Consider the following 11,678-nt stretch of genomic DNA (forward strand, 5'->3'; position numbering starts at 1 on the left):
CTGTAGATATGAAGGATAGAAATGGAAATGCAATTTTTTTCCTTTGTTTTTCTTTCTTTTTTACAAAAAGAATTATTATCTCGAAAACAACAAACGGAAAAGCGGAAAAGAACAGAAAAACAGAAAGCACTGAACAAAACACAAAAACAAAAAAATCGCCAATTCTTTGCTTTGTCTTCAGCCCCACATCCACGCAACAGCACAGCCAAGGTTCCTTTCACAAAGCCTTGTGTTCTCAAAAATACACAGCAAGAAAGCCACCACACACCCTCACAGAAACACCATTGCCTCCAGCTTCTCCACAATCGCCTCAAAACTCGGACGCACATGCACGTCAGACTGTTTGTTCAGCAAAAGGCAAATCACACAGACACCAGATTAATATATGCGAATAAAGAGGGAAAAGAGAGAGAGAATAAAAAAAAAATTAAAAATAAATGAGCTTCCAACACACCGACCAGCACTCGTCTATCAGCTGCGTGAACACAGCGGGGCACTCGCTCATCCCCTCAAACCCCGGCCGGTGCAGCCCCTCTGCCACAACAGCCCGCAGGTCCTCCTTTGCAACCCCTTCGAATGGCGCTCTCCGCGTCAGCAGCTCCCACAGCACCACTCCAAAGCTGGCGCCATCCACAAGACAAACACAAACAAAAAAGAAAAATAATTTCACTCAACAAAATGCAACCAAAATGCACACCTGTAGACATCCGACTTCTCAGAGTATGCCCCGTGTGCCATCACCTCCGGCGCATCGGCTGCAGATGGCTCGTACTTGCACTGCCCTGCCAGCGCAGACGCCCTGCTGAACGAGCAAAGCCCGCTGAACGAGTTCGGCACCCGCAGCCCCGGATGGAACAGCTCTGTGCAGCAGTCGCCCAGCTGGACAGGCACTCCGCAGATGGCAGAGGAAGATGACGAGGAAGATGAGGAAGAGGAAGAAGTAGAAGAAGAGGAGGAAGAAGATGGCAGCAGACTCAGCTCTGATGGATCGAGAAAGATGTTTGTCGACTTTATCCGCCGAAGCGCAAACTGGCTCCGCACCTCCAGCTTGCTGATGCGGAAGTGCGTGCACTTTTCTGACCCGTCTCCCCTCTCCCGCACAAACGACTCCAGCTCGTCTTCTGGCACAAGCTCATCATCATCATCATCCTCCTCCTCCTCCTCTTCTTTCTTTTCTTCACTTCCACTTCCATTCATTTGGCGTTCTTCTCTCTTTTCCTTCTCCTCCTTCTCCTCCCTCGCCTTCCTCGCCCTCTTCTCCCGCTCTGCCCTCCGCCTCCGCCCAACTGCCACAGCATCCACAATGTCTGCTGCCGACCGCTGTGCAAACAGCTCCCTCCCAGCCCGATGGATCCGCAGCAGCAGCCGCCCCACCGAAACGGCAACCGAAAGCACTCCGCTCCAGCTGAGTGGCCTGCTGCACGACTGAAGATACTCCCGCAGCGAAGGCAGCCGGCTGTGCGAGAACACAACTGCTGGCGGACATACACTCACCCCCACAAGCGGCACAAACACCGGCAGCCACTCAGGGCGCAGCTGCTGTGCTGGCATCTGCACTGACACCGAGGAGGCTGTGTCTGAAGCGCCAGATGGAGAAAACGACTCTGTTGGCAGGTCGTGCTGGGCATCCCTGCAAAGCTTCTCGATCGCCAGCAATGTGCCAATCTGCTCGAGCATCGTCTCCACAACTGGAAGCACACCCTCCGGAACGACCTTCCACTTCGCGCTGATTGTCCCCTCAGCACTTCCTGCTTCCTTTTCACCACCACCCTTCTTGTCCTTCTCCTTCTCTTTCTCCATTTCTTGTCCTCCTGATGTGTCATCACCTTTGCTGTTGTGCAGCATGCAGCCATCTCTGCCTTTTCTGCGCTCGACAATCCATTGCTCCAGGGCAGGAAGCACCCGCACCACAACTGCCTCCCCCTGCCACTCTGTCCTGACCGACACCACACAGTTCACAGCTGCTCTTCCACACACACCCCTTCGCTGCTGCTGCCCAATCTGCTTCCACGACAGAACAGCAACCCCGCTGTCAGACACAGCCCCCGGCGAAGGCGCCTTCAGAAGCACCGAGCACACCCCATCCACCAACTCCCACACATCCTCCCGCACCAACGGCACCACCTCTGCTGCAACACGCAGCTCCCTCACGCTGCACACTGTGTGATTTGACACTTCACCCAATCCTCCTTCCTCTTCCTCATCATTTGCATTCTGCGGAGATTCAGCCATTTCCACCTCCACCTCCACCTCCACCTCCACACAGACACACTCTGATCTCCTGCTCCTCTCAATCGGCATGAACTTCCTCCAACTCTTCGACGCTGCAAACGAGCTCAGCACCCCGCCTGCTTTCCTCCTCCTCCGCGTCTGCCCCCGCCTTCTCCCACCCCTTCCCCCACCTGCCTCCTCCTCTTCCCCATCATTTCCCCAGCATCCTCAAAGTCATCATCCATCTCATCAACCACATCTTCCTCCCCTTCCTCCCCTTCCTCCCCTTCCTCCCCTTCCTCCCCTTCCTCGCCTCCTGCATCAGCATCATCGTCTGCCTCTTCTTCCACAATCACTTGAGGTGCACTCTTCTGCGCTTTCTCCCCTGCCTCGCCCTCTCTCCCACCCTCTCTCCCACCCTCTCCTCCTCCTGCAAGCTCTGATGCTTCTTCCATCAGGTGCCTCTCAAACTCCACTTCCCTTTCCCCTTCCCCTCCATCCCCTTCGCTTTTCTCCTCAGCTCTTGACGAACAGAAGTCTCCACAAGATTGCTGTTGTGCCTCTGGTGTCTGAACCGATGAATAAGCATCACTGGTCGAGGAGGAGGAAGAATAAGGCACATCAGATGGAGGTGGAGGAGATATCGAAAACTCTTTTGCCAAAAGCCGAATGTAGTCTTCGTCCTCGTCCAGCATCTCATACTCCCTGCTCCCCTGCTTCCCTCCTTTCCCATTCATTCTCCCTCTCCCTCTCCCTCTTCCTCCAACCCCACAGCATCTGCACTTCCATCCTCCTCTTCCTCTTTCTCCTCCTCCTCTTTCTCCACCAGCCCTGCCACCTGCTCCTCTCTCACTCCCCTCTCCTCTCTCAGCTGCGCTGTCCCCATCCTCAAACAGGCTGCGCTCGTCCTCGTCAGCATCCACACACCCAAAGCAGCAAAAGCAGCATCCCCTCCTTTCTGAACCAAGCTCATCAAACTCCCCTCCCCTGCTCCCACCAATCTCTCCTTCCCTCCCTTCCTCCCCTTCCTCCTCTTCGTCTCTTTGCCTCCACTCGCTCAGCTTTTCCATCCACTCCTTCATCCTCCTCTCCCGCGCCCTCTTCCGCCGCCTCACCCACCCCTCCAGCCCGCACAGCACAGCCCCCGACACCACACACACCCCTGCAAACACTGCCCCGTCGATCGCCAGCACCCTCACAATGTTGTGCACGTGATACATCCGAACACGCTCCTCTGCCTCCTTCACTGCCCGCTCGCCCTCTCCCTCCCCTTCCCCTGCCCCTTCCCCCGAAGATGGCACCGACGAAGAAGAGGTCGGGTCTCCTGACCCACCACCCCCACCACCCCCCTTCACCTCAATCACATGTGCCTGCGAAAACAGCCCTTCCCCATAACCCTCCTCCTGCCCTCCTCTGCCCTCTTCTGCCTCTCCCTCTCCCTTTGCCTCTGAACTCTGCTTCATCGCCACCCCCGATGCCACAGACACCCTCAGCCCGCCCTTCTCTGTCAGATACAGGTCTCCCAGCCCACACACCACCCACTTGCACCCCGCCATAAGCGCTGGCCGCACCACCGCTGCCGCATTCTGCCGCTCCACCCGGCAGTGGATGTCGAACGGATATACCCGCTCCACACTCAGGTTCACCGGTGGTGCATTCACCCCCTGTGTGAGCCGTGTTGTGTTCGACGACACAATCACTGGCGTGGGCAGCAGAGGCGGCGCCTGCAGAGACAGCGGCAAAGGCACCCCTGCTGCCTCACCCGAATGCCCAGTGTCTGCCAGCCCTTCCTGCCTGTTCAGAGGCAGCCGAGAAGGGGAAGATGTGGATGTGATGTTTCGTGGAGGCTGATGAAACGAAAACATGCACCGCTTCCCGTTCATCCACGCTGCATTCCACTCGTCCTTTTCCCTTTCTCTTTCTCTTTCTCCTTTTCCTTTTCCCTGGCGTTTCTTCCCATCATCGCCCCCAGGCTGTTCGCACTCCAGCTGCTGCCTCCCTTCAGCCTCTCAGCCACCGCCTTCGCCTGCTCCACCGGCCATTCCACGTACTCGTCTCCCCCGTCCACCAGATGCGTCTGCCTCGCCTCCACAGCGCTCGCCCCCTCGCACAGCACATTCGCCCGGTGTGCCGGAAGCGCCATCCGGAACGGGTTGTTCCCTGCCAGAAGCGACCCCTCAACCACAATCCGGTGCCCATGGTCTGTGTGGATGGCTGTGGCGTTGTTGTGTGCAATCACCGTGTTGCGCACCACAACTGTGAAGGGCTGCCTCTCAGCTGCCTGGTGTGGCTTCCCTGCTGATGATGCCTCCTCCCTTTCCTCTCCTCCACCCACTCCACCCATCTCATTCATTCTGTTCATTCTGCTCATTCTGCTCTGCCTGCCCTCTGGCTTCATCAGCACTGCTGTCTGGATCACCGATGCGGCTGTGCTGATTTCTGTCGCACTCAGCACAAAAAGTGGCGCTTGCACCGCCGACGTGTTCATGTTCAGTCGGTGCGCCCCTCCGTTGTTGCACACAACACACCCCGAAAGCACCGCCTGCGAGTCGATGCAGCTCACACAGATCCCTTTTGCCCCGCTGTTCCCCACAAACACACACTCACTCACTTCATCACAAAAATAAAAAAAGAAATTGATTTATTGAAACATCCAAAAATGTCCAGAAGCGAGAAGGGCACACCATTCGCTGTCTCCAAGGCCTGGTGGATCACAAGCACGCTCCCCTGCCTCAGCTCGCTCCCGTTGAACACACACCCTTCCACCACGCAGCCCCTGCACTCACTCAGAACAGCTGCCGACGCATACGCCCCCCGCTTCGCCACACACCCCACAAACGAGCACTTCTCCACCGCCACCTGCCTCGCCCGAAGCACAAACAGAAGCGAGCTCTCAATTCCCGACAGCGACGGAATCGGCGATAAAGGCGTCGACAGCCGCCTCCTGCCTCCCAAACGCTGCTTCTGCTGCTGAGAAGGCGAGTCAGATGAGCCAGATGAGTCAGTTGATGTTGAGGTGCAGCCATCACACCCTTCGCTGTTTGTCCCCATGTAATACCCAAACAGCACAGAATCCATCCTCACCTCCTCCAGCCTCAGCTCTCCAACATCTCGGAACGAAAGCATTGCTGGTGGGCATTGGCACAAATAGCAATCAGGAAAATAAACAAATAAAAAAGGAATAAATAAATAAAGGAATTAAGAAATAATTAAAAAACAAAAGAGAAATGACAATTCTCACAGGCAAAAATTCTCTTCTCTTGTTTTTCTCTCGCAAACATATTCCGATTGTCTTGAAGTCCTTTATCGTCACGTTCTTCAACTCCACCCTTTTCGATGCACTGATGTTCAACAGAAGCCCAAACGGCCCTTCGTCAAAGTCCTCCTCATCCTCATCCTCATCATCCTCATCATTACCGTCCTCGTTGTATTTGCCTTCTTCTGCACCTGCCCTGCCTCCAAGCGCATTCCTTCCACCCCATCCAGAGTGCCCTGCCTGCCAGCCAGATTCATCCTGCTCTCTTTCCCCTTCTCTCCCATTCTCCTCTCCACACCACGCCAAGTCGCCCTGCCTGTCCTTCTTCTTCTCATACACAACACTCACATCCACCACCCGCACCTCTCCCGCATTTCGCACAGAAACAAGCCCCGTCGCCGAGCTGTGCGGTGTCCAGCACTGCCCAACTCCCACCGACGTGTTCGCAATCCTGATGCTCGCTGGACACTCTGTGCTGAGCAGCGAAAGAGACGAGTAGTTTGCGTTGTGCTGCGCCGATGCCACTGCCCTGCCTGCCCTGCCCGCCCCACCTGCATTGCTCAGCTCGCTCCGGCAGAAGTCTGCAATCCTCAGCGTCGACGATTCAATCACAATCTTCGACAGCATTGCCTGATCTCTTTCTCCATTCTCCCCATTATCTCCATTTTCTATTGTTTCCCCTGTCTTGTCAGACGCACTCGCTGACCAGCCCTCTCGCAATCTGCCTCCACGGCGCGGAAGGCGGGGCAAGTGCGGCGACAGCGCAATGAACGAGAACGGGAAAAACACTGTGTTGTTCCACACCGACACACCCTCCATCCCCAGGTCCGTCTCAAACAGATAGATCAGCGAGCAGTTCCGCATGTCTGCCGTTTCCATTCACAGCCCCATCCCACACGCCAAGCACACAAAAACAAAACATAACAACCAGCGCAGCCATTCGCATTCATTTCCAACAAAGCATAATGTCACACAAGCCGTTTTATTCATATTAAAAGAAAAAAAAAGAATGAACAAATAAATAGATATGTTGCAGATAGATTGCAGATGTGTTGCAGACTTGCATCGCTCAGGTTGGTCTTGCGCACATTGAGGAGTGACTGGCTGCAGACAAGCAGCGGATGGTTGTGCGACTTGATCCGCCGAATCGTCGACTCGCTGATTGTGGCTTTACACTGTGCATCACACCCCGCCCCCGAACAACCAGAAAAACAAAAATAATAAAAATAAATGAAAGCAGAGCAAGATGAGAGAGGAAATATTTCGGAGCACTTCAAAAAGGCAACTCGCAGCAACAAAACAAGTCACACCAGCGATGTGCACAAAAGGCACCCGACAGAGTTCACAAAGGTTCCATTGCGGATGTCCGCCTTGCAGTTCAGCAGCCTCAAGAACGAGCCATTCGAAGGCAGCACATACGCGCCTGCCCATCCCATCCCAGCAGCAACAGCAAACAGAAGCAACGAAATAATGTTGTTGTCAAAAAAAAAATTATGAAATAAAAAAAACAAAGAAGGAAAATAGCAGACACTCGCATTGCTCGATCAGGCAGTTCTCAAAGGCAACAGCCACGTTGACAGCGCTGTTCCGCTCTCTCCTCTTTCCCCTGTGCTCCAAATGGCCTTCTGCCCATTCTGCTTCGCTTTCCCGAGAGCAGCACTCATCTCTCTCCCCACTCCTCGTGCCAGCTGGAATGGCATTCCCCTCCGCCTCGCTCCTGCCGCCCAAAGGCACCCCGCCCAACCCATCCACCACAACCATCGACGTCTGCGGGTTCGTGCAATTGGTGAAGCGGACCGAGTCAAACACCACACCAAACTTGCTTTTCCTGCCTCCTGAGCTGCTTTGCCCTGCCTCATGCACACTGATGAAGGCAGATGGAGCACCTCTTAACTCTGCATCTGCACATTCTTCATCCTCGCCATCTCCCTTGCTCTCGCCCTTGTGTTGCAACTCGGCACCTTCCCAATGAAAAGCTCCTGGGCACACAGAATTTTGTGTCAGCAGATCATTCGCGCTGCCTGCCCTGCCATCGCCCTTCGGCTGGGCCTTGTGCAGTGGCTGAGGCACAACCTCAACCAGCGTCTGGTTGCTTCGGCTCACCACCGATGTGAAGTTCGTGTTTCTGAACACAATCTCAGTCTGCTGCTGCCTGGGATACACAATTTTGATTGCCCGCGGATGCACTTGCTCCCCTTTCTGCTGCCCTGCAGCCACACCCAATCCAGCATTCTCTCTTCCCGTTCTGCTCCCATCCCCCTCGCTTCGCATGGTCCACCATTCTTCCTCTCTGCTTTCTATCTCCCATTCTCCTCCATTTCCCCACTCGCTCTCCCAACCATCCACATTCCCCCTTCCTTCCCTTTCTTCTTCTCCCCATAAATCAGCGAGTCGCTCATCCAAAACACCAGGTGCCCGACAGATGCATCCACACACACAAAGAATGCACTGAGCTGTTCCGCTCAGCAGCTGCCCCCGAAAGGCTCGCCTGGCTGCCACCTCCACTCCGCAATGCCTCGCTGCTGCTGCTGCTCTGCATAGACAGCAATCCTGCTGCTCCCTCCCACCAAGCGGCACAGCCTCCTCGAATGCTCGGCTCGTCAAAAAGCTTCTCAACCTCACGGCCAAACAGCTCTGATGGCTTGGGCGTGATCGGCATGTGGCGAAAAGAGCCAAACGACACATTCAGCAACTCGCATTCGGCACATGAGACAGCAAACGAGCATCCTGATAAAACAAGCCCAGCAGACAGGCCAACAGCAGCATCCGTGTGAGTTTATACACAAAATAGATATATTTTTCCAAAGCAAATAATTAAAAGCACAATTGTGCGAAAAACAAGCAAAGAATACCATTTGCACATTCATAAGCAGTGATGTTGCTGAATTCAATCCCAACGCTCTTCTGCTGCTTCACTGCGCATCCAAAATAATTCCCTCTGAACTTTTCTTCTGGCTTTGCATCTCCCCCTGCTTTTGTCCTCTGCGCCTTTGAGTCTGCACCAACGCCTTCTTGCTCCCCACTTGCGCACCCACAGCTGCAGCGAGCAAACACACACCGTCCAACCGCAGCCTCACACAGCTGCCCTTCTCTCCATCCCCAACCCACACAGCCCCTCCCGAGCAGCACGCCCTGCACCCATAAAACGTGCAGTTCGACACACGAAAACGAGCCAATTCTGCTTCATCCCCTTTGCCATCATTCCCATCCTCATCACTGACACTCTCGCAAACACACCCCGCCAGCCCAATTCGATGAGAAGGAGACGGGCGCATCAGAACGATCCCAATCGCACCGCCTGCATCCTCTGCCACACATTCCACAAACTGGCAGCTTTCCACTGCAAGATGCCCGCTCGATCCAAAATACACAGCTCCTCCGAAGATCGGCGAAGAGGAATGGCCCAGTCTCCCTCCCTCCCATCCGCCAGCTGCCCTCCCGCCCTCTGCACCCGAGGAAGATCCGAGGTCTGAATGCAAAGGCTGTGGCGCAGCAGCATCTCCACCAGAGATGGGAGCTGCCCGTTCTCCTTCGATCCATCTCGCGCTGCATCTCGCAAACACGCACTTTCTCACACTCAGCGAAGCACTCCCCACAACACAAATGCACCCGCCGCTCACTTTCTCCCCGTCGCCCCCGGCCTCCGCTTGCGTTGACTCGCTCTTCATCTCCACAAACTCGCTCTCCTCAATCACAACTGTTTTTGCCTCCCTGATTATCTGCCTCTCCTTCACACCTCCTTCACTGGCCTTCCTCTGCAGCTGACTGCCCCAACCCTTCACCTCGCCTGTGCAATCGCAAACAGCGTCTGATGCTGCTCGCTGGCATTTGGAAAACGTGCAGTTGAGCGTCTGTGCAGTCCGCGCTGCCATCCACTCTGCACTCAAAACCCCATATCCGGCTGATGCGACTGCCTCATAACAGCATGACTCCATCCGCGAGTGCTCAGAGCGAGCAGCAGAACACCGAGACCCATCGCTGCGCCTGCCGCCTCGTGTGATGTTTTTGAACACACACTGCTCCAGCGCCTCTGTCCCCAAAAACCCCTGAAGCACAAACGATGCTTCTCGCTCTGAATCCAAGCAAAACGAGTCGAGGTTCGTGTTGCACAGCGAAACCGATCCCATGAGCGATGCTCCGCTGGCAATGCCAGAAAAGAGCCCTGCATCTCCGCTGGCCCGCGTGGCTGAAATGTTGGACAAGCACACTGTGCCAGCTGAACATATAAATGGCCCCTGAACGCAAGAAATTGCCTGCAGGGCGCATGCCTCCACAAAAAGAGCCGACCGTGCATCTTCGTCGATCATTTGGATTGGCGCTGTGCGGTGCAGTGCCAGGCCTTTCAGCACCATCGATGAGTTGCGCAGGTTGAATAACACACCCTTTTGAAGCACTCGTTGCGAGAGGACCGCCTGTCGAATCCATGACTTTGCGCCATCCGCCGAGCCCTGCCTGAAAATGCAAAGTTACAAACGCACAACCCTCGAGTTGCACACCAGCACAAGTTTTTTGAAAAACACGCGTCTCGCCCCGTGTGAATGCTTTCTGCATGGCCCGCTCCATCATCACATATAGCGTTATAGCACAAGGGCATGAGCACACATACAATGCTCAGTAGCCCTCTACACATCCAAAAACTGCAAAAAAAGAGATTCGAAGAAATGTCTTATGGTATGACATTTTCAAATTCTCAATTTTGAATGGAATGTCAATCAACACAAGTTGATAGCACATTTCAAAAAAGAAATTGAAAATATGTTTTTATCAGAAAATATTGTCTTTTTAAATCTCAATCTTTCAATCATGAATGAAATATCATTGGTTATTCCTGAAAGGCTAATTTTCTTTCAGTGAAATTGATTTTTTTGTTATTTATTTTATGTTTAATATCTTTCAAAAAAAAATATTTTAAAACTGAAATGACTCCAATTGTTTTGAATGAACAACGTGAAAAGTGTTTATTCTTTGTGAATTGTGAGAATGAAGAACAATCACCAACTTCAAAACTTTCACATACTGTTTCGTTGGCAAAACAATCGATTCTTCCTTTACCACATCATTCAACTCATTCCACCCCTGTGTTGCAGATGCTCGAAACTCAAGCAATCTTTTTTCTCCACCAACACAACTGACGAATCTGACTTTTCAACTTGCATGATTCCAAAGGTGTTGCGCATTCCACATGCTCATCCCCACTTTTCTGCGTTGCAACAACATAGAGCTTGCAGCCTCATCCACATGTGGTGGACGACTCTTTCTTCTCATTGTATTTGCATTTGCTCATTCACTGCTCTTTCAGTGTGCATATGGAATGAGTCTCTTTCTGCTCAAGAAAATGACCATGCCAATTGCAAATCCACAGAGTTCGCAAATGTGCCAAATGGAGCACCTGATGTCATGCGAAGATCTTTTGTGCTGCTTGCGGGAAACTTCGCTCCAAATGCTCCGTCTTTTCCTGAATCCCAATCTCCACACAGAAATCCCATTTGTTCTGTTGGGTCTGTGGTCGATGGGAAAGTGGAAGAGCAATGATTGGAAGAAAGCAAAGAAAGTGAGAGATTCCTGTGAAAAGAGAGATTTCACAGAACGTGAAGGCAGATGCTGCAAACAATGATGCTTCACGCCTTCCTCCATCTTTCACTTCTTCCTCTTCTCCAACTCCTTTTTCCAATTCCTTGCTCGCTCCTCACCACTCTTTCTTTTCAGTTCTCGTTCCCATCTTCTTCGCTCCCATTTCCTCACCCTTCTTTTCATCTCTGGTGTGGTTATTGTTGAAAGATAACAGTCAAGTTGCTGGCATCAAAGAGGATAATAATTATCTCTCATTTTCCTTTTTGTTTTCTTTCCCAACCCTTCTCCAACTCAACCCCCCACAAATATATTCACAATCCATAAGTGTCTTTTCCTTCTTATCCTCTGCAAACGCCACACACACGAAACTGAAATCTTTTTTTCTTGTCTTTTTCTCATCTCTCCAGCACCTCCTTCACATTTCTCAGCAAGTCCAACAAATGTTCCAGCTGTAGCAGCCAGAAATCCAGCGGAAAGACCTGTTTTGAGATGACAAGGGAAGAATATTGCATCAATTGAAAGATTTTGCACAAAGTTGAATCGTTGATGGAGCTAAGACTGAAGGCGAAAGAATTCGCCACATCTGTGCTTCGACAACTCTGCGGAGATGAACCCCACGGGCAGTGCAAGTCCATCTCAT

The 11,678-nt window shown here is 52.8% G+C and overlaps 2 protein-coding genes across 2 annotated transcripts; both read right to left on the bottom strand.

The window, feature by feature from the left end:
• Positions 1-34: 34 nt before the first annotated feature.
• On the bottom strand, positions 35-10,097 carry MONOS_18305 (putative Protein tyrosine and serine/threonine kinase; the record flags this gene model as incomplete). The annotated part of the gene is made up of 14 exons (XM_067871313.1): positions 35-339; positions 455-620; positions 698-2,281; positions 2,344-4,147; positions 4,195-4,821; positions 4,896-5,339; positions 5,491-6,333; positions 6,528-6,642; positions 6,778-6,890; positions 6,997-8,020; positions 8,085-8,194; positions 8,320-8,599; positions 8,701-9,919; positions 9,964-10,097. 14 exons carry the CDS (start codon positions 10,095-10,097, stop codon positions 271-273), a joined length of 8,532 nt encoding a protein of 2,843 aa, XP_067719431.1. The 3' UTR covers positions 35-270.
• Positions 10,098-10,794: 697 nt separating this feature from the next.
• On the bottom strand, positions 10,795-11,678 carry MONOS_12224c1 (uncharacterized protein; the record flags this gene model as incomplete). The annotated part of the gene is made up of 4 exons (XM_067864828.1): positions 10,795-11,029; positions 11,158-11,223; positions 11,403-11,517; positions 11,570-11,678. The coding sequence occupies 4 exons, from the start codon at positions 11,676-11,678 to the stop codon at positions 10,795-10,797; spliced, it is 525 nt and encodes a 174-aa protein (XP_067719432.1).

This window comes from Monocercomonoides exilis, assembly GCF_001643675.1.
Source record: "Monocercomonoides exilis strain PA203 chromosome Unknown scaffold62-463630, whole genome shotgun sequence".
NCBI lineage: Eukaryota > Preaxostyla > Oxymonadida > Polymastigidae > Monocercomonoides > Monocercomonoides exilis.